Consider the following 26861-nt stretch of genomic DNA (forward strand, 5'->3'; position numbering starts at 1 on the left):
GATACGATGACAAGAGAAGAAATCGTAAATTCCTGATATACACGTTGTTGAGGTTTTCATAAACCATGGGAAAACAAAATAAGACATCTGTCAAAATTAGCTGAAGAATTTTACTTTTAACAAAATATTGGAGATGCGGGGGATCGAACCCCGTGCCTCTCGCATGCAAAGCGAGCGCTCTACCATTTGAGCTACATCCCCATGTTGTTGTATTCGAAGACAATAACAATCTTTATATTCTTTAAGCATTAGTACATAAACTAAACAATTGAATTTCCTCAAACATGCTCTAGAAGCCTTGATATCTAAATGAACAGAGAATAGGCCTGTGAGATTTAGCTAAGATGTGTATCATCTAAATGCTAATTAGAATATGAGATTTGAGCTTTTTGATCTAAGTTAATAATGAGACGATTTCGTCAGCTTATCAGCAAAATGAGTTTGGTCGATAAGCTTGTCCGAAGTAATACTAAACATGAAAGGCTGGTTTTTAAGTCTAAACTATCATATCATTCAACACTTAAAGCTTTTTAAACTGAATCTGATTCGCCAAAAATACAAACTTGAGGGTCTATTTTACAAGTTCTTCCAGAAAGAAAGAGGGAATCCAAACAACAGAGACTGAACTAAGAAAGTGACAAAAGAAGAAGAAAGAAAAAAAAACTCAGAACTCCTGAGAAGCAGATCCAATATCTCCTTTGTTCTTCCCAACCTTTGAAGGCAAAAGGTTCTGATGAATATTTGGCAAAACTCCACCATTCGCAATAGTCACGCTTCCCAAAAGCTTACTTAGCTCCTCATCGTTCCTCACCGCAAGCTGAATGTGTCTTGGTACAATACGTGTCTTCTTGTTATCCCTTGCTGCGTTCCCAGCTAGCTCCAACACCTACAACAAATCAACCAAAACAAATATCGAATCAGTACAAGAACCAATTCAGATGTGACCAGATTGGCAATTGCGAGAGACGGGGCTAAATGAAATACCTCAGCGGCGAGGTATTCGAGTACAGCGGAGAGATATACCGGAGCTCCGGCACCGACACGCTCGGCGTATTTCCCGGATTTGAGGAACCTGGCGATTCTTCCGACTGGGAATTGGAGACCGGCCTTAGATGAACGAGAGACGGATTTGGTGGCTTTTGGCTTGCCTCTCCCACCCTTGGTTGTTCCGCTTCCCGCGCCGGTGCTCATCGTCGTCTTCGAAATAAGAACGAATTTGAAGTGATTTTGTAGAAATCGAAAACTGGAAATGGAGAAGAAGTTGAGTGGACTTTAGGGTTTTGTTCTTCTTTATTTATAGGCTTGAAAGGTTTACTCTCATTGGTTGATCATGAAATCACGCGGATTGCCAGCATGGCACATCGGAAGCCTTTAAATTGTGTGAGTTTTGGTCCGTACATCTGTTTCTAAGAAAGCGATTTTAATTAAAACTCCCTCAACTATTAACCATTCACCATTTAAGTACCTTTATTATTTATTCTATATATTTAGACCCTGAATCGGGAAACCCATTTGATTACTAAGTTTAGGTAAATAGTATACACAGCGGTAATCAATTCGCTCGCTGTTAATTCTTAAATTTACCACCGTACTTCTCTTTTACACAAACACATTGTACGTTGGAATCGGAATTTTTACCCAAGATCAGATTCTCAAAGCAAAGGCGCTTCGTGTCTTGCACATCTTCTCATCGGATCAACAGACAAGTGCACTCATGAAACATCTTCTTCCTCTCGAGCTGGTTCTCCATTTCTAAAGGATTTGTTATGACAGACAGAATATACTTTTGTTTATTACTTGCATGATGTAACCAACCAAACTCTATTCATTATTCAATAGGATTTATATCTTTTATATAATATATGATATGGCCGACCAGAAAAGAAAAATCTAGATACACCATCTAGGCATCTAATATAAAAAAATAGTATTAGTTGAATCATAATATCTCCACTCCCGAAGAACGTATTATGCAACAGTTGTTCACATGGGAGAGACCAATGAGCCATTGCCAAATTAAAGATTGAAGACCATTAAAGTACAGAGTAACCGAAAAAAAAAAGAATAGAAAAGAAAAGAATAGGAAGGAGAAGGAGCAGAGAAGATGGAATCTGGAAGTATCAAAACCCCTCTGGTGGAAAAAGAAGAAGAAGAAGAAGAAGAAGAAAGAAACTCATCTTCCATCACTTCTGGTCTTCTTCTCAGTACCTCCGTCGCTGTCACTGGATCCTTCGTTTATGGCTGTGCTGTGGGTTTTCATTCTTTCTTTCTTTCTTTATTTTAAGTTTCCAGCTTATGTTCATTCATATTACTGTGTTTCTTATGGATCTCTCGATTAACCTATCTCAAGATCGGATTTTATGATTGAGGCCTAATTTTGTGTTTGACTCATAATTGGAAGATGTCATATTCGTCGCCTGCTCAATCCAGTATCATGGAAGAACTGGGACTTTCCATTGTAGATGTAAGCCCAACTTATTTGTCTTGTAGTAATTTATTACATGTCAATATTGTTTATTACTAATTGTGTTGTGTGTTTTTTTTTTTTTTTTGTCGACTTTGTGTTGTGTGTTTGGTGAACTTGAAGTATTCGTTTTTCACTTCGGTAATGACAATGGGAGGAATGATTACGGCCGCGTTTAGCGGAAAAATCGCTGCCCTTATTGGTCGTCGTCAGGTCAAAACTAAATCTCCCTTTCGTATTTTACTGTTGTACTACTTTATACTACTTTAGTAGTAAGTATGACGTAATATGCACGTTTGAATTGTTCATCTCTCTTTCATCTCAGACAATGTTGATCTCCGATGTTTTCTGCATCTTTGGTTGGCTCGCTGTAGCGTTTGCACAGGTTTTTTCTTCTCCAGAAAAAAAATACGATTGTCATGTTCACTATTATATGGACAGATTCTCTAAAGTTTTTATTTTTAACATTTGAGTTGTGTGTGTGATTATTTTCAAGGATAAAATGCTGCTTAATATTGGACGAGGTTTCTTGGGATTTGGTGTTGGTCTCATTAGTTATGTGGTAATTAACTTTTAATTATCCTCCTTTTTTTAACGACAAAAGTCTTTATTTATTTACTTATTTATACGAGCGTTGTTGGTTAATCTCGTTTTCTACACCATCTTGTTGTTTCGATTCATCAAAAATATACAGGTGCCTGTGTATATAGCAGAAATTACACCTAAAAAATTTCGTGGAGGATTCTCTTTTTCCAATCAAGTAAGGAAAAAAAAAACAAATCTCATCAAATTATGCAGCTTATAATTTCAAAAATCTCGATATTTTTAATTATAATTTTACTATCTTGGGTTTCACTTGTAGTTGCTACAAAGTTTTGGGATTTCACTCATGTTCCTCATCGGGAACTTTTTCCATTGGCGAACATTAGCTCTTTTAAGTAAACTATATATCTTAAATCATAACAATGTTTATATTTTAACACACATTACTAAACTTACTTATGATTCTTTTTACTCTTTGAGTAGGTGCAATCCCATGTGGTATCCAAATGATATGTTTATTTTTTATTCCTGAATCACCTAGATGGCTGGTAACTTCCAACCCCTTACCGTTTCTTTTAATTCCAATGTATTTATTGTTGAATACTGTATTTAAGTACGGATAAATAATGTTCATCTTAGGCGATGTATGGTCGAGATCGAGAGCTTGAATTTACGTTGAAGAGACTAAGGGGAGATAATAGTGATCTTCGCGAAGAAGCAGCTGAAATCAGAGTAATTGTTATTTTTTACGTACTATGCTTTGCTACATATACATATTTTGGTTTAAGTTCTAATTTTTTTTATGTGAAACAGGAAACAGTGGAAACCTTTAGAAGAGAATCTCAAAGTGGAGTAAGAGATTTGTTCAATATGAAAAACGCACATCCGTTGATTGTAAGTCTCATCTAATACCAATCATTTATTTATACAAATAATTTAGAAGAGACCGAGATATATTACCTAATTTTTGTGACCTATTGATGATCAAACTTATATAATAAAAATACAAATATGCATGTCACTATCCTTATGCCATAGAGTAAATTAAATCAACTTGAATGTTTGGGTTTATAATTTTTTGTTTGGAAATGGTTTAGATTGGAGTGGGACTAATGCTATTGCAACAATTTTGCGGGAGTTCCGCGATAAGTGCTTATGCTGCTCGTATTTTTGTCACAGCCGGTAAACCATAATTAACATTTTTTCCAGAGGGCACGTCACACACTTTGGTTTACTACTACTATTGTATCAAACAATCAATACCATCTCATGATTTTTAATCATATATACTATTTTTGTCTTGCGTTATTATTAGGTTTTCCAAGCAACATAGGAACATCCATCCTTGCCATTATTTTGGTAAAACAGAACATTGTTTAATGGTTTTATGTATTTTTAATTTTTGATTATATATTTCAACCTATTTAATTAAAATACAACTTATTCTTCTTCTTGTTTTGTAGGTACCGCAATCTTTAATGGTCATGTTCGCCGTCGACCGATGTGGACGCCGACCACTTCTGATTGTAATAGTTTCATTATGTTCGATACAGTTCCATTATTGTTTTCTTAATTTAGATTAAAAAAAATTATTTTTTGTGATTTTTGATATATATTTATATTTGTGTGTGTGTGTGTGTGCAGAGCTCATCTATCGGACTGTGCATATCTTCATTCTTTATTGGCCTTTCTTACTATCTTCAGGTTTAGTCTTCTTAACCATTTAGATCTTTCTACCTTCTATGGATTTTTAGTTTTCTACAGACTAAAATTAGTGTCATGTTTTCAACCACCTCGCAGAAGCACGGTGATTTTCAGGAGTTTTGTTCTCCTATTTTAATGGTCGGTTTAGTGGTACGTAAATGACAATAGGCCAACCGGTTTAAATTTAATTGATTTGGTATTTTAATTATCTACTACTACTTGGTTTGAAACCACAAGAATGATTAACAAAAGTCTTATATATATGTATGTAACAGGGTTATGTGTTATCCTTTGGGATTGGTCTAGGTGGACTACCATGGGTTATAATGTCTGAGGTATCAATTTATTTACTTTTTTTTTAAACTAAAAAAAAAAATTTACTTTTATAGTATGAAAATTACATAATTGATTCGTTAATATGATTGGCAGGTGTTTCCGATGAACGTGAAAGTCACCGCCGGTAGCCTCGTAACAGTGTCAAACTGGTTTTTCAGCTGGATTGTCATTTTTAGTTTCAATTTCATGATGCAATGGAGTGCTTTCGGTAAAATCCTACCCCATCAATTTGACGTTAATTTTTTTTTATTATTCTTCAAAAAAATACTACAGAACCTAACAGAAATAATTATAATAATATACTTTCAGGAACATATTTTATATTTTCTGGAGTTTCTCTAGTATCAGTGGTATTTGTATGGACATTGGTGCCTGAGACCAAAGGCCGAACACTTGAAGAGATTCAAACATCACTAGGCCAACAACTTTCTTAATTCTAAGGCTTCAATGTTTGTTTGATCCTTGTTTCGCTATGGCTGCGACGTGAGACTTCATAACCTCTCATCTTTCTTTTTCTTTTTTCTTTCAATCTATTTTCCGGTCATTTTGGATTTTCCAGTTTTACGAGCCAGTTCAAATTATATATTCTTGCTTTGGTAATTGTACAATATTTTTTTTTTCTTTCTTAAAATACAAGTTGGAATATACGTGATTCTGTGTGTAAATAACCGTTATTAATTTTGCCTAATTTTGTGCATGCATTATTTTATCAACTAATCGAAAAATCATGGAAGAAGTGGGGAGTGGGGACTTTATGACACTTGGATGTAACTCACATCAATTGCCACTTTTTATATTTAGAGAAACAAAAAAAAATCAAACCGGTTAAAAAAACCAAACCAGCATTCCCGGTTTGAATGGTCTATTTTCTATCTTGGTGACTATTCGTTTTCTAGTAACTTAGGTAAATGATACGCGTTTAGGAAAAATCTCTGCACTCGTTGACAGGTCTAATATTTAAAACTGTGATTAGTGAGCTCTATCTACAAATCTTAATTAGATTAACACATTCATTAGGAAACGTTAATAAAGGAAGGTAAATAGACCGTCGTCAACCTTAACTGTAGATTAACGTTAGGTTTGCAAAATTTATGATTTATGTAAATATATCATATTTGACTAGGACTAGGAGTTAACGAGAAAGACTATGGCTAGTAAAACTAGTAGGGTAACTTAGTAATAACTAGAAGAAGTACGAGGACCGTGCTGTAAAATTAAATAACACTGAGGAGTAAACTGCTAAGTATAAATTGCAGTAAGCTACTACTCCTGGCGGCCCGTGTTATGTCGGTTTAGAGTCACTTTTAACTCACCGGAGACTTCTCGGAGAAGAGAATCCCCAGAGATTAAAATGGTGATTCCGGCGAATTCTAGGTATTCTTCTTCTTCTCATTTCTTGTATACTAATTTGTCTCTCTCTATCATTTGACTTTTGATTTTTCTTGGTTTACTTTATTGTTTATCCAAATGATAATGATTGTTAAATAGTTTCTATATAAATAAAGAAAGAGTGATTTTAATAACAATCAATCTTTCTAATTACCGTCTCCTTTAGGTTTGGGTTTCGTGCTGAACTCAGCACCAAGGACTTTCAAGCTTTCTGCATCTCTCTCGCTAAGTACTTAACCGCTGCTACTCATCTTTCGTTTACCCTAAATTCTGCATTTCTGGGTTTCCAATTTCACTGAGAATTTATCTTCTTGGGGGGTGAAATGCAGTGAAATCGATGCAGCTATTGGGAAAGATGAAGTTCCAGGGAATGTTCAAGACCTGGCTTTAGTCCTCCTCAACAATGTTTGTGTTTTCTTTGAATATTCCCAAGGTGCTTCTCTTCCTTTTGGGTTTTGTATGCTACTCGCTCATATTGCTGTTTTTCTTGTGTTATGTGGTGCAGGTTTTCCACCGTATGAATGATGATTATCAAACGAGGGCTGTGATAATGTTGCTGATGATCTCAGCCAAGGTAATACAGAGTTTTAAGAGTATAGTAACATTAGCTAAAGTCATTGAGGCAGAATTTCATACAAGTTTTATTTATTTATTTGGATATTGGTTACTTAGTTGAGGTGTATATGGAATAATACTGTGTCTATGTTTTTCTATCAGAGTGCTTGTCAGCTTGGGTGGTTCCCGCAGAAAGAGACTCAACAACTGTTGGCTATCATAGACTTGGTATGTTTCCTTCCAGCCGAATTTCTGAATCAGGATTCTGTGTTACTAATGATGTTTTTCTTCTTGTTCAGCTGTCTAATAGTTTCAGCAGTCCTGAAAATGTCACTCCTTGTGTAGATAGTCCTGTCACTCTAATTTCGCAGGTCATAGAGAGGTAGACTTCGATTTTCTTATGATATTTTTAGCTTATGAGGATTGAGTATTTGACGGCTCCTCATGTGTGTTCATTCAGTTATTTCAAATTACTAAGCGTACCAGTCTGTTATTGTAAAGAAGACTTGGTCACTAAAATCAAAATCTTTTTTTTTTTCTTTTCTGGGCTCTGCTTCTTTCTGTCTGTAGGTTCTATCCATGTGTGAAGCTGGGGCATATTCTTGTTTCTTTTGAGCCCAAGGTGACTTTATTTTTTTATTTAGTTTCTAGCACCTTTTTTTTTATGTGTGCTTTAGTTAGATTTGTTTCTTGTGGCAGCCAGAATCAAAGATATTGATGAAGGACTTCTATATTTCAAAGAAGATCCCCTATTCTGGTAAACAGAAGGTGGTATGTATTGCAATTTGAGTTATGAGTGCATTTAATTACTGTGCTAGCCTTGGTACCAGATTTTGCGTGGCATGTAAATATGCTTGATGCTCATATAATATTATGCATGTGTGGTTTCTCCTGCTGCAATTAGGTAAGAAGATGCATGAATGTACTTTCAAAGCTTACCGTTGAGCTTTGCTCGTCGCGTCACTTCAGCATTTTATAGTTTTAAATCTTTGTTTATGTACTGCTAATTATGCTCAAAGGTTTATAACGGAATCTTGCTTGCTCTGTAGGGATTATTTGTTGTCCGCACAGAGGACATAAGCAAGTCTAATTGTATTGTGCATCCGCAAAAAGTCAGGTGTGGTTGGATTGCTTTCCTTTTTCTGCTGGATGTTTGTGAGCAGTTTATGTATTTTAACCATGTTGGTCTATATATTACAGCTTTTTGTTGAATGGAAAGGGCGTTGACAAGAGAGTTAACATGTCAATGGTTTGTGCTTTTCGGTTGTTTCTCGAATATTATTTGGAAGTACTTACTATGATGCAAGTAATTGGTTATTGTAACTTCTTTTCAGGATTCAGGGCCGCAGCTTCCAACGGATGTTACTCCCCTACTCAACGTTGGGGCGAATCTTCTACAAGCAATAGGCTGTTTTGGAGGTTTGTTCAATGAAGTTTTCTTGATCATCTTTAGTTCCTCTCCTCATTTTCAGTGATAATGGACTGTTACCCATTTGTTATAGGTAGTTACTTAATTGCTATTGCTTTGATGGATGTCATACCGCTGCCCGACAAACTGTTGCTGAAAGATTATGTTCACCCCGAAGCCATTGAATCAAACTCAGGTATATCCAAAAGTATTTAGTCACTAGGAGTAGAAACTATCCGCTTACTGTTCCACATATGAAGTCATCAAATCATTTAGTTGTATGCATTCATATAATTGTATTCCAAGACCACTTACAGATCAACCATTGTTTGTCTTTTCCAATTTTGCTGTAGATTGTGACATAATTGAGGGGCCATCAAGGATATCTCTCAGTTGTCCTATCAGGTATCCCGGGATGTTTTTCCGATGTAGCTTTATATCTTAAGAAGTTGCTTTCACAGTTACCTCAACCTTATAAGATTTAATCATCACTACTATAACAGCCGAACGCGTATCAAACTTCCTGTGAAGGGTCATGTCTGTAAACATCTTCAGGTGATGCATTTTCTGTTAAGCATAAGTAATAATAGGATCCTTTTTGTTTTTCCATTCTTTAGATCATCGTGAGAAGAATTATTTAATTAAATTCGTTATAAATGTGTGTGACCTCCTTAATTTTGAATAAAATTAGAAAAAGGGCTTGGGTTTAGCAAAATTAGAATCTATAGAGATATTTTACTTATCTCTGTTTTGACATGTTATTTTCTGCTGTAGTGTTTTGATTTCTCGAATTATGTCAACATGAATGTGAGAAGACCATCATGGCGCTGCCCGCATTGCAATCAGTCTGTTTGCTACACTGATATCTGTGTAGATCAAAAACTGAAAAAGGCAGGTAGCTTATTGTTGTTGCTTAGTGATAAATCTTTGTACATCCTACATTGAATATATAATCTTGTCCAATATCCACAGATTCTAGAAGAGGTGGGATGTAACGCTGCTGATGTGGTTATCTCTGCTGATGGATCATGGACGGTTGCAACAGAAAACGACGAGGACGTGGAACTTGTGCCGGAAACCACTCATGACCATGGAGATCCAAATAGTTTCATAAACTTGGGGCCTACGGTTTTGGATCTTCCTAGAGATGAGAATGAAACGGAAACATTCAGTGGCATTCAAGTCCATGAACAGAATCCTTGTATATATGAGATTCAGGGTCAGTCAGTTAACTCGCATAAGCCTGCTACAGATTATACTATGCTTAACCAGTCTTCTGCTTCAATCAACACACTGCCACAGTTGACACAAACTTTGAATGCCTTTGATGGGCAACAATTCATGAACTTACCACAAGTAGTAAACACCCAAGATTCAGCAGCAAGACAAGCCTTGCCCATGACATTCGCACCAACCTCATCTCCACAAGATAGATATGCTGCAAGCTTTGGCACATCAATGCCTGTTGCTCAGTCTTCTCAGTTTCAAGGCTCACATGTTATGCCCCTTAGAAATTGTGTAGGAAGAACCTCTGATTTGATGGAGAGATGGAACCACATCCATGGACGTGGCATCAATCAGTCTCAATTTCCATCCGCGCCTCTGTCTCAACATCATTATACGATGCAGGTATGTTATATATTATCCTACCGATGTTCTTTGTTTGCTCGCTTAACTATCTTGTGAAGCTGCATTACAATGATATTTTATCGTGCTGTACATTTCAACTAGCGCAATCCAATACAACTTATAACAGAAATTATGGGCAATTCAAATAGAACGGTTTGGACATGTTACTGCTTCAGATTTACTTTGGTCTAGGAAAGTTAGAACATATACCTGATCTTAACCTCCATTTGGGACTTGAAGGATTCTGATCTCTAATCTCTCCTATTCATGAATTCCTTGCTTCTTTGAACTAATTCTGAAGATTTGTTATTCTTATCTGTTTGCATAATCAGAGCCAGTCCCCCCCTGCACAGGAAAGACGAATGCCATCTTACAATGCACATCCTCAAACTTTACCTGTCAACTACGGAGGGAACACTGACCTAAGACCGATGCCAACTTCCATTACACATCACCAAACTGTACTTAACTACGGAGGGAATGCCCACAGAAGACTAATGCCATCTTCCAATACATATCTCCAAACTTTACCTGTCAGCTATGGAGGGAACGCCCACCAAATACCTATATCGTCTTCCGTTACACATCTCCAAACTTTACCTGTCACCCACGGAGGGATCGCCGATCAAAGACCGATTCCATCTTCCATGTCACATCTCCAAACTTCACCTGTCAACTACGGTGGGACCCACGAGCAAATACCCATGCCAAGACCAATGCCATCTTCCATTACACATCGCCAAACTTCATCTGTCAACTACGGAGGGGCCAACGGCCAAAGACATAATCCTGGTGGTGCAATGGGACAGTTCTCATCACAAGAGTTCATAAATTTGACTCCTGGTAACACTGCAAATTGGCGCCCACCGAGCCGGATGCGAGGCAGCCTAGCACCTGGTACGGGATATGACCATATGATCATTCGACCTACACAGCCGGTTCAATCACAAGCGCAAAGGCTTCATCCACCTCAGCCAACAGCTCATAATGTAGCTGATGAGATTCAAGAATTTCTGTTGCATCCAAGTTATCCCGTTGGTACTAACGAAACACAAGCTGGGACCAGTTCAATCCCCGTGGCTGAGGATCTTGGGTTGTCAGGGTCGTTTTGGTCAATGCCTCCCGAGACATGGTGATATCAGATGACTTAGAGAATGTAACACGCGGTTCATAGCAATAGGATGCATCACTAACACAATCAGTCAGTAGTCACAGTATATAAGCCCTTTGTTTCCTTTTTTGGTACTAACCGCTTTAGGCTTACGGTGCATATAAGGGGCTCTAGTTCTCGATGTTGCGTATTCTTGAAATTCACTTAATATGACAGATTAGGGTATGGTTTGACCGATCGACCGAGAAACCTAAGCTCACATAACCATGTTTGTTATGTGGTCCCTAGATCTCAACATACATGAGCTCTGGCCATTCCTATCCTATCATGTCCTGACTTGTTATCACGAGTATTATTATTCTCATGATACATGTCCCCCTTGATTCCCTACTACATAATATAATCATGAGCGCTCGAGAAATTTGTTTTTCTTTTCAAAACTAGTTATCATTGGTTAATGTTGCTTGTTTAGCGATCAATCTACCAGTTTACTCTTCAATTCAATATAGGTGACGTGAAATTTAATTAAACTTTTTGCCGTAAAAAAATAGATACATTCAAATAAATGATATATTAACAACCAAAATAATTCGCACTAGTCTTCCTCGTTTTAAGGTTGCGTTTTATAATAGTGTAAAATACTTGCGCACTAATATGTCATCTGAGTTTGAATACCTTCGCAGGTTATAGAGTTATTTATTTCACTAGATAAGTTCATGTGCTTTATGTGTGTGTTTCAGTCGAACATGACTTCAAATTTTATCAAATCTTGATTTTGAATTGAAAGTATGTATCCGATCAATATTGAAAGTCTAACCTAACTTAAATAAATAGATCGTGGATCGTAGTCGTGCATTGGTAGGTACGCTGTTCTTCATACTAAAAACGTGAACTATTGATAGAAAAAATAATAAAATTTCATTCAAATATTCTTTCAAATAACACCAGAGCTCATTTTATTAATTATTCTGTCTTTTAAAATATTACAAGTAGAGTAAATAAGATAACTGAAGGAATGTTCAATACACGAAAGACGACAAGAGAACATGATCATATAACATATATGAATTAATGTAAAATAGAGACAAGATGGTCGTCGGTATATCATCTAAATTATATAATCCCACATGAAACCATACCAAAAAAAAACGCTAATGCAAGAATCCAAACGCACAAATCTAAATGAGAAGATCATCATCCATCATCTTCTGGTTCGATCGATTCTCCTACTAATGATCAATCTATGCATCAGCTAGAGTAACTTGGTCTTCTACATGTGAGATGAGGCACCACGAGAAAGAAAGAAAGCTAGAATACTATGCCCATATCGGTGGTCCTAGCTGGTCCCTATCGTGACAATTATTAAAGATACAGTTCCTATCCTGTTATATGTCCTCGCGCAAAGTTTTATAATGAATTTGAAACATTTTTTTGCTATTCCCTATACTACGGCATATATATTTCTGCAATAGCAAAATTTCTTAGTATCGTAGTTACAATTCATCACTAACCAAATTAAAATCTGAACCTATGTCAAATTTAGAGATTGAAGTCGTGCTTCATTATATTAGTAGGTACGCTAATCAACATACCAAAAACGTGAACTATTATTAACAAGTAAAACTCATTTATTATTCTCTGTATTTTTTATTTTTTTTTTACAAACAGCAAAGCTCTTTTATTATTCTATCTTATGATGAGAGAAGACGATATGACGTATGTATAGCCAATCTCGTGGAATATGTTGTTAATTTGTATATCTACCCGCATAATATTGTGCATCTGAAGTAGAGAGACAGAGAGAGAACGGATCCAATGTACCAAGCTATTCTTTATTCCAATTAGACAAAGGTGTACATGTAATCGAGTACTCACCTTTTTATCTATAACAAAGATTATGTTTTCTATCTCAAGCTCCACTTGTTGGTAACACTCTCTTTATGTCACTTCCCAAGTTCCCATGCTTGTACAGTTTTTTCTTTTATATATTTTAAAAGTAATTCACATATAAACGAAGTAACGAACCCTAGTTGCACCAAAATCGCAGATAATAATCAGTTTAACTCCTTTAACCTTTGTTATGTTTTTCTTTGGAGAACAAAACTCCCAAGTTATTTATATATGACTGTAAAAAGACTCATGTAATATGGTACAAGATTGATTCTCTCGCGATCCTTATGAGAATCACTCGATTCTCCTTTAAAAAGCCTTCACATATAAACATCATATTTACGTAGCAGATTTTGATAGTTTTCGAGTTTATCATACGCACTGTTGCTTTATGCATGGTTTTTCAAAAATTGTTATCTCTAGTGATTATAAGAGCCGTTATAGATTGATGAAATCTCTCATCAATACTATAGTTTAATTTGGGTTAGACAGGTCGGGCTACTATCGAGTTCAGTAAATAGTATTTGTTTTGCTGGATTTATCATATCTATCTCGGTTCAAACGAACAAACCAAATCTCTTCCCATTCTTGGCGTTATTCATTCCAACTTTGAACATCATAGAATCTTGAATATCACATAATCCAAATCAATTGATTAATTTATTACTTAGTACTATTGATTAATATTCACTTTAATTTGGGGTGTTGCGTCGGTTTCAACAATCAAAATTTATTTACCATCCCTTGATTAAAAAACATGTAAAATTTAAAGACGTCCATTTTGTAGCCAGTATTAATTGATTTTGACTCGCTTGTTGTTCTACTAGTTGAATTTAACGAGTCGGAGTTGAATGAGTTACGTTGTTTGTTCTCCAAATACCATGTTTGTTGAGATTGTAAATTTCCAGATCCACACGACTTTGAAGTCATATCTAAAAATATTTCAGTGACCAAACATATGCGTGAGAAAAATATTTTTAATTAAGGCGAGTAAATACGAAGGCAAATTAGTTTATACATACTCGTAGGAGACAAGATAGACCAATTCACTCTGAAAAGGAAAAAAAAAAAAAATAGACCAAAATAATAATTGATTCAAATCTTGGCACCTTATTGGGATTATTCTTTTAGGTCACAATTACATATCTTAATTGGGAGAACAAACTTTATTCGTCACATGGAATGGAACTAACGGACTAAAAAAACTTGCAGATCTTAAATGAGTCATTGAAAGGAGGCCAAACATTAAAGAATCCCAAACTTTTATGATACTTAAAAAAAGATGTATATGAGTCACACTAACTTTTTTTGTCCTAATATCACTGAAGAATAATCACTTATTCTCGTCGTTGCTACTGGCTACTGCCTTTTTCTCTTTATTTTCTGAAGACCAAAGAAAAGGAAAAAGATACTACTAGTCAATCAATACATCTCAAAATATAAAGACCATTTAAAAGTGTTTCTTCTTTGCCATTACGTGCATCTCTACCACCAATCTTTCAACCACTTCCTTTGTCATGGCTGCTAGCTATGTAGAAGAAGAAGAAGATCAATAGAGAGAGGCTAATAAAAAATGACCATGTTTGTTATCGGCTGGCTGACGTATCCTAACGTTATTGTTACACCGATCATGCATGTGAAGCAAAAAAAACACGAAGTTCCAGGATCAACGGCTCCACCACACGTACGTAAGCGCCTCTCAAAGTTAATAGCAGGATTATGAATACACTTTCCCGCCATCTAAAACCAAGGGTCTTATGGTCATATCCAATCTTTCCTAACAACAACAAAATAAAATAAAATAAAAGGAAACATAAACATCGGCAGCCCCCAGCATTGAGATGCAATAGTGCACACAAATACCATTACCTATACCAACCATTTTTATAGCGTGCGTTCAACCTGTTACCTCTACATGCGGCAACGTAAACATGTGATAGTACTGATGATCATGAATAAACGTTCATCATTACTTACTTTAATTTGTATTTTACTATTTATTGATTTTGGTGAGCCTCATTCTCATATATAATTGACACATTTGTAAGGCTACATAATGAACATCGATCGCTCTCTCTCTCTCTATTCTCTTTAGCCATTCCTCTAAACCGTATGTGTTTATATTTTATTTCGATAAAACACCTAAAATGCCCCTTTTAATTTTCCCTTTTGATTAAATAGACTGAGAAAATATAGGACAATAAATACCTTTTTCCTCGGAGGAAATTCAAAGGTTGTTGATGATTTCCACAATTAGAAACAAAATATGTCTGTATGCAGTCAGTATCAAAATTAGGTATTGACAGAAAACAAAAAAAAAAGTCATAAGAAGATATGAAGTGTGAGGATCGGAGAAACCGTTTTGAACGTACGTAAGACATTTGAAATGTATATAGTAGCTAGTAGTAATCTAGATTTGCTTACAAGGAATGTTGAGTTGTGTCATTGGCTACTCTAACGCAATAGCTAACGTGCACGGCTTGCTTCTTCTTTTTTTCTTTTTTTTCCTTTATATGTAAACTTAGAACCTCCACCAACGCGTTTACTATATTTATTGCATGAAACTATACCAAGTGTGACAACTCATGTGACTTTTTTTTTGTGATGAACAGATTAACCACGTATGAAGTATATATCTAGATTGATCATTCACGTAAGATATATTATATTTTTATTCTTATCTAGAATATTCAAGTCTCTCCATCATACTATATATATATTAATATATAAATATATCTGCGTTTCAACTTTTAATTCAAATTTTGACAATTTGAACTAGACTTTATAAACAAATTTTACTAAAAATAAATAAGTGGTAATTGCAGTTCTGTTAATGTGGACTATATATGGGTAAAATCAGATGATATTTTCTTAGACAATTTCGAATCAGAAAAATACTTCTAAAACGATACAAAATTGAAACAGACGATGGATTTGTTGCATACTTTGTCCGGATTGTATAATCTGAATAATTAAAAATATGGATATGTGTAGAAGTGTCGTATCGGATTCTAAATCAAACATGACTAAACGAATGGTCAAAAGAGAAAAAAAGATCGCAAACTATTTATTAATTTGGCTAATTAAAACCCAACGGATAGGATAAAAAATACATATCCCTGATTTTGTAGATAAAAATTGGATAACGGTAGAAAGTGACATGAACTTTTTTTGCATTTTTCTTTCTTTAGTAGACCAAAAGACAAACCGAAACCTTTGGATGCAAACCAGAAAGAAAAAAAAACTTAAACCGGTTTTTCAATATAGGTTCGATTCATTTATGCGAAGAATTATAAAATAATATATAATATATTTCAATTATAATTATTTAAATATTTCGGAGTATGTGGTATTTAAAAATCTCTTATCTGGTTGGCTAGGCTCTACGGTACAAATCAATTAGATAAAGAGTAGAACATGTGTCATGTATTCGTTTCAGTCTGGGAAGAAAAATAGTTACATAGTTTTCTTTAATTTATATATATACAAAATTACAAACAGACCAAAAGACAAACCCCAATAAGCAGGCTGAATTAAAAATACCGGAGAACACACTCAAAACGGATTCACAAGTGTACCTAGACTATTACATGTATCTTATTCATCACACACAAAATTTACGGCTTTTGATTCATTTTACGGACCACCACCACCTTCAAAGTTACCTAAAGTGGAATAAAGAAGAAACTAAGCATTAAGCATCCCACTATGTCAAAAGAACAGAAAACAATTTGATAAAGATGATGTTGATGAATCACATATATACAACTTTTATAATTAAACTGATTTCATACACTTAGTCGGCCAATAATATAAAACAAAGTACAATTACAATAGAATTGTTATATGCAAATAAAAAACAACACGTACCCTGTTTTTTTTTATATAAAGAAAAACAAAGAGAAACGTGACACAAAAGAAAAGAAGGGAAGGTGGCCTCTGGCTTTCCTCCTCCATTAATCAAGGAATATAAATAAAATGAGAGAGCTTTTCACTCAGTCCTCTATAATGGAAATACAAATACCCCAATAAAAAGCATATCCTTTTCATACTCCCCAATAAAAGCATATACAAAACTATCTCTGTTTTTCCCCCCGAGGAGGAGAAAATAAGTTAAAAGATGACGATGTCGGACAACTCTAGAAATTTGGAAGCTGGTTTGTTACTTAGGAAGAACCAAAACGACATCAACGAGTGTCGTATCACTGCTGTTGTGCTCTTCAGCACCTTCGTTTCTGTTTGTGGTTCTTTCTGCTTCGGCTGTGCCGTGAGTCACATCATCTTCTTTCTCAATCTTTCTATTCTGTACGGTGAATATACTAAGAACATTTGTGGTGGGTTTGGTATCTTACAGGCAGGTTTTTCATCAGTTGCTCAAGCTGGGATCGTAAATGATTTAGGCCTCTCTGTTGCACAAGTAAGAAAGCAACCATTTTTATATGATTCTTCTTCCTTTCAATTCAACCTCCAAAAGTCTTTGCTCTAAATTGCTCTGTTTTCTATACTACTTTCAGTACTCTGTCTTTGGTTCTATCATGACTTTCGGAGGAATGATTGGTGCCGTCTTCAGCGGGAAGGTTGCAGATCTCATGGGTCGCAAAGGGGTATATATTTTAACCTGAAACTCCTCCACTTATGTCTGAATTAGATCATGGTACTGATGATTTTTTTCTCTTTGTTTTGGTTCTTCTTGGACAGACAATGTGGTTTGCTCAAGTGTTCTTCATCTTCGGTTGGACTGCAGTAGCATTCGCGCAGAGCTCGATGTTGCTTGATGTTGGAAGACTATCCACAGGATTTGCTGTTGGTTTATTAAGCTACGTGGTAATAAATCTTTTCTTCTAAACTCTCTTTTTACATCAAATTTCTCCTGTTTTTTACTGACTCTATGTTAACTCTGTTGCATTCCAGATACCTGTTTATATCGCAGAGATTACACCAAAACATGTCCGAGGAGCGTTTGTATTTGCTAATCAGGTAAATTAAAGAATATATAATATGGAAATAATAGTTTAGAAAAAGATACAAAATACTAGTAATATACTAAAAAAATTGTTCAAATGTCGTTACAGCTGATGCAGAGTTGTGGGTTGTCTTTATACTACGTCATTGGAACTTTTATTCATTGGCGTAAACTGGCGCTAATCGGTAAGCTTCATGTTTCTTTTAGCAAGTGATCTCATGTAATTCTTCAAGCCAGAGTGTGATTTAAGTTTTACTATTTGTTTCCTGTCTCTCAGGTCTCATTCCATGTGCTTTGCAAGTTGTGACTTTGTTCTTCATTCCAGAGTCCCCTAGACTACTCGTATGTTTCTGCTTAAACAAATGGTCCATTTTGATATTCTTATATATAAAAAAAACTGTGTATAATGATTCAGTATGGGTTTATATTGGTATGCAGGGCAAATGGGGACGTGAAAAAGAATGTAAAGCTTCATTACAACTTCTCCGTGGAGATGATGCAGATATCTCTGAAGAAGCCAACACTATCAAAGTACTGCAACTTTTCACACATCTCCTCTGTTTTTTTTTTCTTCCAAATTTTGATGTTTTAAACAAAACGTGACTAATGAGTCATTGGGAATTTAGGAAACCATGATGTTGTTCGATGAAGGACCAAAATCGCGGGTTATGGATTTGTTTCAGAGAAGATATGCTCCATCTGTTGTTGTAAGTTTATTACAAAACGTCTTTGTCTTAAAAATTGGTTTTGGTTTTTCTTGTATCGTTGCTTACTTTTTTATTTGACATTTTGTGTAGATTGGTGTGGGGCTAATGCTTCTCCAACAACTCTCTGGAAGCTCCGGACTTATGTATTATGTCGGTAGCGTGTTTGACAAAGGAGGTGAGATAGAAAAACAATACTCTGTTTCATATGCTACGAGATATGTATGGTAATTGACTGTCTTCATTTGGAGTAACATATAGTAATTGTTTTTTTACTGATGGCAGGATTTTCAAGCAGCATTGGCTCAATGATTCTTGCAGTCATCATGGTATGTGACTATCTGCTCCGCATGCGCATAGTTTCTATGTATTTACTTAGGGTAGTAAACTTATGATCATGTGTTCTGGTTTTGTAGATCCCAAAAGCTCTATTGGGTTTGATTTTGGTTGAGAAAATGGGACGCAGGCCGCTTTTATTGGTAAACATTTTGCTATCTCTTTTGGATCAAATATCAAAAATGAAGCAAATAAAAATTTAGCATCTCCTTTTAACATATGAATGATCTTTACAATTTCAGGCTTCCAATGGTGGGATGTGCTTGTTCTGCTTGCTCCTCAGTTTCACCTTCTGTTTTCGGGTAATTAATTGGTTTATAATTACCAAAGAGATATACACATAACTTTGGTTACTGTTACCAGAATTTATTCGTTAATACTTATTTTTGTTTTTTTTTCTATTTTTCCGTTTATTGGACAGTCATATGGCATACTTGATGAGCTTACTCCGATTTTCACATGCATCGGTGTAGTGGTATGTATAAAATCATTTTTGGAGATATAGGACATAATCAAGAAACTACAAGCAGTTAATGCTCTTGTATATACATATATTGATCTGGCTTTTACATCATATATTATACAGGGTTTCATCTCTGCATTTGCCGTAGGCATGGGAGGCTTACCATGGATCATCATGTCTGAGGTAAACAAAACATTATTATTTAACTCCACAAAAACGTGACATGTATAACTTTTCTATTTTTCATAACTAAATAAGTGTTACGTTAATTTTTATATTTTTACAGATATTCCCAATGAATGTTAAAGTTTCTGCTGGGACTCTGGTTACTTTGGCCAACTGGTCCTTTGGTTGGGTTGTAGCTTTCGCCTACAACTTCATGCTAGAATGGAACGCATCAGGTAACATATATGGTCATTAAAACATCTCGAATTATATTAGATCCATTATCTGATATTTGAAGTATATATATAATCTTTAATTATTTCTGCAGGAACGTTCTTGATCTTCTTTGCTGTATGTGGTGCGGGTGTAGCCTTTATTTACGCTATGGTACCCGAAACTAAAGGAAGAACATTGGAAGATATACAAGCTTCTCTCACAGATTTTCTACAATGAGATTTGAGTTTTATTATATAGTTGTTCATAGTTATTCTTTTTTTTTTTTTCTTGTTTTGGTTGCAATATTAGAGAAAATTAAGGGGAGGCCTTGAACATAAGGTTTAGATATCTCTCTTGATAGTATATAGATATATAGTCCTCATTGATTTTACACAGAAAACAAAACAAAGAAATTATAAAATTTATTTATAAGTTACTTTCCTTTTGCTTCACTTGTATTTTTCACACAGTTTCAGTAGAGTTTTACTTCTTAAGTAGGACCAAAAACAAAGAAAACCAAAGAGTTTGAGTCGTACACTTCTACTAGTACATGAGTACTTATCTGAAACCTGTCTGCTTCTCGAAAATTCTGTTGGATTCATTTGTTGTTTTGTATATGTTCCATATTTCTGGCCTCATTCATATGTACTTTGGATTTGTGAGTATTTCCCTTTTACAATTAGAATTCATTATTAGTTTCATCTTCTCGAATAAATACAGATAGTGACTAAAACATGTTATTTCCTTTTAAGGTTTTGAAAATTAGATATACAGCAAGCAACATCGAAATTTTTGCTATCAGTGTGAGTATGCGCCAACCATATTTTTTATGGTAGGTTAAGTGCATCGCATTTGCATAATAAGTCATAAAGATCAGTCCTTTTAATGATTAACCACTTTTTTGACATATTCTATAAATTATCTCTCTCTTTTCTTTTTTTTTTCTGTACCAACGCCATCAAGATGTTATTTAATCTTACTAGATATGTATATTAAATTATCGTAGTTGACAACTTGGGCGTAAACGGAACACTTTAGAAAGTTATATATTTTTATTAATCAAAAAGGAATAAAGAGAACATGTGGGAATGATCGCATGAATTACCTTTTTTTTTTTTTTTTTCCCCCGTGATCGATCTCTCGTCGATTTTATTTGTTATAAAGCTGAAAAGTTGTTCTAGATCAAATCGATGATATCAACTGCAAGTTAATATATATCTAGTTAGTTACTAATTGTTTTAACTTTTAACTAGTCATCCTTGTGTTTCTTATTGTAAATATTTCAGTAGATGATCAATTGAGTAAAAAGCCCTTAATCTATTCCATTCCATTAAGTTATTCCCATTTTTTAAGGAACAAAACTAGTTAATGGAGAGAGATAAACGATGATGAAAAACCATACCAAGAAAAAAGCAAAACAGAAACTAAGATTTAAGCACTATATATACACGATTGTATAGTGTGAAATGAGTTTTGTTTTGTCAATAATATGCACCATATGCATATATGGGATTGCGACTCTAACACACAAATCACTACACGTTTATATGGTGAGTAGTGTGAAATCAAATTAGTAATGATTAAAAGGTTTTGGTTAACTGACAGAGTGACTTGAAAAACTCAATTGGGTCTCTAAATGTTTGGGCTTGGAAGTCCAATTCATTTAGAAGATACAGTATTTTTGGTAAGAAAATGGGGGAAACATAAAGTTTATATGATAGAAAGGTCCAAATACTGTTTGTGTCAAATGATCTTTGGGATATATTGGGCCGGAAAGGGACTGCATGAGAACGAAATTTTCTCTTTTATGATGAGAAAGAGATGAGAAGGACCATGTAGGCAACGACTTCTTCACTCTACAAAAGCCAACAAACCCATAGAACAATTATGCAATATAAAAGTTTTAGTTAGATATGTCTATATTTGTACAGTCAAATTTTGCGAGATTTTGATCACTCACTTTTAGAAATTCATTCGAACGGATCAATTTCATATATAACTATCGTACCAAAAAAAATAAAAAAATTCATATATAACTATATATTATGTGGATGGGATCCTTTGGTTGTACATGCATGGAGATTAATACTTAATTGATGGTTGTTTGAATGCGATTCATGCAGGGATAAAATTTAGGACGGGAAACAAATAAAATTTGTACATTCACATTTAGAAAAAAGAAAATATATGGTTGAAGACTTTGTAGTTGTTGCAAATAACACAACCTACTAATTACCAACCAAATAGTGAAAGACAGCATGATTTTAATTTAGCCTAAGGCCTAAAATCCTTCACAAAATTGCGTAATGGGAAACAGAGTGGGATCAAAACACAAAAAGTTAGTATTTTTTTTTCTTGAGAACGTGGTCTCATATGGTGGGCTATAAATTTGTAACAATACATACATATTTATATACAATAACCATCTCTCCTCCATAAATTCCCATTTAATCTAAACGACGACCAAAAAGAGAGAAAGATAGGGAAAAAAATGGTGAAGGAGAAGAAGAAGAAGATGCCTCCAAAACGTATCATACTGATGCGTCACGGTGAGTCCGCAGGGAACATAGACGCAGGTGCATACGCGACCACACCGGATCACAAGATCCCTCTGACGGAAGAAGGAAGAGCGCAGGCGCGTGAGGCCGGGAAGAAAATGAGAGCCCTCATATCAACAAAAAGCGGCGGAGAGAACTGGCGCGTGTACTTCTACGTGTCCCCGTACGAGAGAACAAGGACGACTTTGAGGGAAGTAGGGAAAGGGTTCTCGAAGAAACGCGTGATAGGAGTGAGGGAAGAGTGTCGCATCAGAGAACAAGATTTTGGTAATTTTCAGGTCGAAGAGAGGATGAGAGTTGTCAAGGAGACCAGGGAACGTTTCGGTCGTTTCTTCTATCGTTTCCCCGAAGGCGAATCTGCCGCCGACGTCTACGATCGTGTTTCCAGTAAGTTTTTTTTTTTTTTTTTTTTTAATTAATGGATATGAATACAATATCGAATAGAATTAAATTACTATTTTGGATCTAATAAAATATCACGGAAACGAGTCTTTGGTCAAGTCTACGTTTAGGACTTTTGACATGAGCAAAGAAGACGTAGTTTGATTGGTTTGGTTATCGTCTTTGTCGAGTTTGTTGACATTTTTGGGAAACGTCTTCGTGTTTCTTGCGTAGTATAATGTATGCGATATACTCTAATAAGAAAATTTATTTTTAATCTAAGGAACCAAAAACAAAACTTAGGAAAGTTGCAACTGTAGATTAAGTTGTGTATAAATTAGAATAAGAATCAAGTTTCGTAATTAATGAAAAATTATCGCAATATAAAATTTCAATCTCAATGGTTTTTTTCACATAATTTGGAAGGTTTTCTGGAGTCTATGTGGAGAGATGTGGACATGAACAGGCATCAAGTGGATCCAACAAGTGAACTAAACCTAGTGATCGTGTCCCACGGACTGACCTCTCGGGTGTTTCTAACGAAATGGTTCAAGTGGACGGTGGAAGAGTTCGAGCGGTTGAACAATTTCGGGAACTGCGAGTTCAGGGTAATGGAGTTAGGTGCGAGCGGAGAGTACACTTTCGCTATACACCACACTGAAGAAGAGATGTTGTCTTGGGGGATGTCCAAAGATATGATTGATGATCAGATGGATCGTGTTGATGGTTGTCGTGCTACATCAAACGATCATTGTTCGTTGCATCTTCATGAGTACTTTGATTTGTTAGATGTGACCGATGATGAAGAATGATCATTATTTATATATATTGTACCTATGCATGGAAATTAAATATTTATCTCATTGTATTTGTTTCTTGGTTTTGTTAAACATCGAGTTTGTAATCAATTTGGTCCAAGATCCAGTGAACAGTCACATTTTGATCATTTCCATAGAACAACATGCTTACAAGTCCTTGTTGGATTAGGTACGAGTTTTATGTAAAGGTGGGTGAAAGAAAAAGTAGACAACAACAGGGCGTTTGGTCTAGTGGTATGATTCTCGCTTAGGGTGCGAGAGGTCCCGAGTTCAATTCTCGGAACGCCCCTTTTTGCTACAGGTGTTTTCGGAATTGACTATTTTTTGTGAAATCAGTGGGGTAATTTGACTTATGTTTTGTTCACATGAAGGGAAATAAAGAAGAAACTTATTAATTTGTTTACATGGAATGGAACAATCAGATCTCAGCGAAACTCGAATCAGATGCAAAATCCAATCTTTCGATTACAAAACTTGGTAGTGTGGCTCTCTCTCTTGTTTGATTTTTCATAAGTTGAATGGCATGGAACTGATTCCTTCTTCCACCATTGGAAACTCTGCTCTGTGTTTCACCTTAATCTCCGTTCTCATCTTCTTCTTCTTCCTCACTACACCCACCATTCCCACTTTCCCGGATCATCATCATCATCATCCTCTTCGTTCTCTTCTCGACGATTCCACTACTACGAACAGTAATAGCTCAATCGCTAACCCCGATTCCTCTTGTTTCTCCTCGAGATCCCACGATAATGGCGGCGTCATCAACTACTTCTCCCTCCATTACTGCATCTTCGACCAAAACCTATTCTTCTCGATCCCAATCTTATCTCTCCTCATTCTTCTACAGTTCTACATGCTCATCAAGACTGCTCAGACTCACTTCTCCACCGTCACTACTAAGCTCGCCGATCGCCTCAATCTCTCTCCCAGTATGGCCGCTGTGACTCTCTTAGCTCTAGGTAACGGCGCACCTGACGTGTTTGCCTCTGTTGCTGCCTTGCGTGGTGGTCAGTATCGGACCGGATTCGGAGCTATCTTATCTGCTGGAACTTTCGTCTCCGCCTTTGTAGTTGGGTTTGTAGCCATCTACGCTGCGCCCTTTCCTGTGGACGCTGCTTCTTTCGTTAGGGATGTCCTTTTTTACTTGATTGCTGCTTCCTTCTTGTTCTATGTCTACTTGAGTGGCGAGATATTTGTTTGGCAAGCTGTAGGGTTCGTTGGGTTTTACGTTTTCTTCGTTGGCTTTGTCTTCTGGATGGATTTTGGTACAAATGTCGAAAAAGGGAGAGTTATCAGTGAGGAAGAGAAGGATTTGTTGAGAGTTACGGATTGTGAGATTGCTGCAGGTCCTTTTGAGAGTTATAAAGCTGAGAAAGAACATCACTTTTCAGGAATTTTTCGGCTTTATGGAAGGGTAATTGAAGTCTTCTTCACTCACCTCTGAGCTTTATAACTCTTATACTGCTGAGTTTAGATTATGTGGATAAAGCTTTTGATTCGCATAAGAACTTTTAAAATTATGATAAGTTTTTGTCTTAGTCTAGTTACTGAGCATTTTCACTTGCTTAGGCGATTTTAACTGGGTGACAGCTCAGGAACAACTGTTATATCGGTTAGCTAGAGAAGTAACATTTTTAGAAAGAAGTTAGGCAAAGTGAGTTTGAGGTATTCTGGATTTTTGTAGAGTTTAGGATTCAGAACTGGTCAAAAGTCGTTAATCGAGTCTATCTATGATGTCTATCCCTTTTGGAAATTCGACTAAAGAAGTTTGCTGGTTTGGATTCTATCAGGTCACTGTAATTTACCTTTTATTTTTGTCAGACAGCATATATATATAAGTTTGAGCAACTTTAAAAGATCATCAGGTTGTCTAATAGTGCTTTTGCTGCTGTGCCTAATTGCAGATATCAAGGATCTGGGAAATTCCTGTATCAGTTCTTTTGAACCTTACTATCCCAAAACCTTCTCCTTCTGAATGGTCTAGGTATTATCGTTCTGCCAACATTGTTTTCTGCCCTCTTGCCCTTTTATATTCTTGCAACTCTTTTGTACCACTAAACCACCCAATTTCATTCCTCTTTCCAAACACCCATCTCCCACTTTGGCTTGTTGTCCTCTTGATGACGTCTTCCCTAGCGTTCCTGCACTTCACAGTCGAAAAACAACCACCAAAAACCGAGCAACTGCCGGTGATTGTTATAGCTTTCATAATGAGTGTTTTCTGGATATCAACGATTGCTGGTGAGCTCCTTAATTGCCTGGCTGCACTTGGAACCCTCCTTGAGCTGCCTCCGGCACTCCTCGGCCTAACTGTTCTTGCCTGGGGAAACTCGGTTGGTGACCTTGTTGCTGATGTAGCAGTTGCAAAGGCTGGTAGGCCGGCAATGGCTATGGCTGGTTGCTTTGCTGGTCCAATGTTTAACATGCTTGTTGGACTTGGATCAGCCTTGGTGATGCAAACAGCTAATGTGTATCCAAACGCTTACGAACTTGGATTCCATGTAGGTATTGTGATCGCTTTTGTTTTCTTGTTGCTTAGTTTAATGGGATCTCTGTTGGTTATAACCTGGTCTAGATTCCGAGTTCCGAGATTCTGGGGGATCTGTCTTGTTGGACTGTATGTTGTTTTCACGTTAGTTAGTTTAATCATCGCCAGCTTCTCAACCTGATCAGATGCGTAAAGTCTGCGGAGTGAATAATCTTGGGTCAACCAGAGTTTCAGTGTTGAGGAATATTTGTTGTTTCGAAGATAATTAATTGGCAAAATTTTGAGTTGAGCCAATGGGGAGGGAAACCGGTAATCTCCGAATTTCACAACACTTGTGATAAAGCTGTCAGATTAGGAGAGTTTGATAGATAGGTAATCAATGGTGAATACATGTGAAGAGCAAAGGATATGCTGAACTTTTTTGGGAGAAGATTTTGAATATCCCCATTTCAGGTTTTTAATGCCAAACTTATCATACTACATACATTCGGTTAAAGAACCGGTTTACCTTTCTATTGATTGTACTGGTCTTGTTTATCTGGGTCTGGTAAATGTATAAAATACAACTTTATCTGGGTCTGGTAAATGTATAAACCACACTTTTGTATTGTTTTTGAAATTAAAGAGAAATACTTGTCTTCCTCCGAAACTGTGGCATTGGAGGAGAACAAATTCGTTGATTCTGGTTCGTTTGGATTCTTTGTACTAGTCACGGTCACCTATACTATGTTGTGGTACAG

The 26861-nt window shown here is 35.9% G+C and overlaps 6 protein-coding genes, 1 long non-coding RNA gene and 2 other non-coding genes across 13 annotated transcripts; 6 read left to right on the forward strand and 3 right to left on the reverse strand.

Moving 5' to 3' along the window:
* Nucleotides 1–128: 128 nt before the first annotated feature.
* Nucleotides 129–201, reverse strand: TRNAA-UGC. The gene has a single exon. It is a non-coding gene; the product is annotated as a tRNA-Ala (tRNA).
* A 286-nt stretch (nucleotides 202–487) lies between these two features.
* On the reverse strand, nucleotides 488–1255 carry LOC17898474 (probable histone H2AXa). The gene is made up of 2 exons (XM_006305667.2): nucleotides 985–1255; nucleotides 488–886 (listed from the first exon to the last, which is right to left on the reverse strand). Exons 1-2 carry the CDS (start codon nucleotides 1189–1191, stop codon nucleotides 665–667), a joined length of 429 nt encoding a protein of 142 aa, XP_006305729.2. The 5' UTR covers nucleotides 1192–1255; the 3' UTR covers nucleotides 488–664.
* A 698-nt stretch (nucleotides 1256–1953) lies between these two features.
* LOC17899303 (sugar transporter ERD6-like 1) lies at nucleotides 1954–5744 on the forward strand. The gene is made up of 18 exons (XM_006306313.2): nucleotides 1954–2248; nucleotides 2402–2464; nucleotides 2588–2677; nucleotides 2790–2849; nucleotides 2961–3026; nucleotides 3159–3224; nucleotides 3327–3402; nucleotides 3491–3555; nucleotides 3647–3739; nucleotides 3821–3901; nucleotides 4105–4189; nucleotides 4323–4366; nucleotides 4471–4533; nucleotides 4652–4711; nucleotides 4808–4861; nucleotides 4987–5046; nucleotides 5141–5255; nucleotides 5357–5744. The coding sequence occupies exons 1-18, from the start codon at nucleotides 2105–2107 to the stop codon at nucleotides 5479–5481; spliced, it is 1410 nt and encodes a 469-aa protein (XP_006306375.1). The 5' UTR covers nucleotides 1954–2104; the 3' UTR covers nucleotides 5482–5744.
* Nucleotides 5745–6338: 594 nt separating this feature from the next.
* LOC17900155 (E4 SUMO-protein ligase PIAL1) lies at nucleotides 6339–11560 on the forward strand. 4 transcript variants are annotated; one of them, XM_006306692.2, is made up of 17 exons: nucleotides 6339–6421; nucleotides 6603–6665; nucleotides 6766–6841; nucleotides 6942–7010; nucleotides 7154–7219; nucleotides 7291–7373; nucleotides 7562–7613; nucleotides 7691–7762; nucleotides 8041–8108; nucleotides 8192–8240; nucleotides 8326–8410; nucleotides 8494–8595; nucleotides 8753–8804; nucleotides 8903–8954; nucleotides 9174–9290; nucleotides 9372–10028; nucleotides 10361–11560. In XM_006306692.2, the coding sequence occupies exons 1-17, from the start codon at nucleotides 6399–6401 to the stop codon at nucleotides 11162–11164; spliced, it is 2490 nt and encodes an 829-aa protein (XP_006306754.2). In that variant the 5' UTR covers nucleotides 6339–6398; the 3' UTR covers nucleotides 11165–11560. The 4 variants fall into 4 exon arrangements, with proteins under 4 accessions (XP_006306754.2, XP_023632999.1, XP_023633000.1 ...); XM_023777231.1 differs by having other exon boundaries at nucleotides 7691–7759; XM_023777232.1 differs by lacking the exons at nucleotides 6339–6421; nucleotides 6603–6665; nucleotides 6766–6841; ... (1 more) ...; nucleotides 7154–7219; nucleotides 7291–7373 and having other exon boundaries at nucleotides 7382–7613; nucleotides 7695–7762.
* A 2714-nt stretch (nucleotides 11561–14274) lies between these two features.
* Nucleotides 14275–15534, reverse strand: LOC111828694. 2 transcript variants are annotated; one of them, XR_002832490.1, is made up of 3 exons: nucleotides 15454–15534; nucleotides 15238–15299; nucleotides 14275–14806 (listed from the first exon to the last, which is right to left on the reverse strand). It is a non-coding gene; the product is annotated as an uncharacterized LOC111828694 (long non-coding RNA). The 2 variants fall into 2 exon arrangements; XR_002832489.1 differs by lacking the exon at nucleotides 15454–15534 and having other exon boundaries at nucleotides 15238–15429.
* Nucleotides 15535–16993: 1459 nt separating this feature from the next.
* On the forward strand, nucleotides 16994–20444 carry LOC17900355 (sugar transporter ERD6-like 3). Its single transcript, XM_006304355.2, has 17 exons — nucleotides 16994–17296; nucleotides 17384–17446; nucleotides 17544–17633; nucleotides 17728–17853; nucleotides 17941–18006; nucleotides 18102–18177; nucleotides 18270–18334; nucleotides 18431–18523; nucleotides 18619–18699; nucleotides 18790–18874; nucleotides 18982–19025; nucleotides 19113–19175; nucleotides 19275–19334; nucleotides 19454–19507; nucleotides 19619–19678; nucleotides 19782–19896; nucleotides 19989–20444. Exons 1-17 carry the CDS (start codon nucleotides 17150–17152, stop codon nucleotides 20111–20113), a joined length of 1413 nt encoding a protein of 470 aa, XP_006304417.1. The 5' UTR covers nucleotides 16994–17149; the 3' UTR covers nucleotides 20114–20444.
* A 1745-nt stretch (nucleotides 20445–22189) lies between these two features.
* Nucleotides 22190–23733, forward strand: LOC17898063 (phosphoglycerate mutase-like protein AT74H). Its single transcript, XM_006303198.2, has 2 exons — nucleotides 22190–22821; nucleotides 23242–23733. Exons 1-2 carry the CDS (start codon nucleotides 22368–22370, stop codon nucleotides 23625–23627), a joined length of 840 nt encoding a protein of 279 aa, XP_006303260.1. The 5' UTR covers nucleotides 22190–22367; the 3' UTR covers nucleotides 23628–23733.
* A 117-nt stretch (nucleotides 23734–23850) lies between these two features.
* On the forward strand, nucleotides 23851–23922 carry TRNAP-AGG. Its single transcript has one exon. It is a non-coding gene; the product is annotated as a tRNA-Pro (tRNA).
* A 24-nt stretch (nucleotides 23923–23946) lies between these two features.
* On the forward strand, nucleotides 23947–26770 carry LOC17899182 (cation/calcium exchanger 5). Its single transcript, XM_006307108.2, has 2 exons — nucleotides 23947–25047; nucleotides 25538–26770. Exons 1-2 carry the CDS (start codon nucleotides 24157–24159, stop codon nucleotides 26300–26302), a joined length of 1656 nt encoding a protein of 551 aa, XP_006307170.1. The 5' UTR covers nucleotides 23947–24156; the 3' UTR covers nucleotides 26303–26770.
* The last annotated feature ends 91 nt before the right edge of the window (nucleotides 26771–26861 follow it).

This window comes from Capsella rubella, unplaced genomic scaffold (genome assembly GCF_000375325.1).
Source record: "Capsella rubella cultivar Monte Gargano unplaced genomic scaffold, Caprub1_0 scaffold_1, whole genome shotgun sequence".
Taxonomy (NCBI): Eukaryota; Viridiplantae; Streptophyta; class Magnoliopsida; order Brassicales; family Brassicaceae; genus Capsella; species Capsella rubella.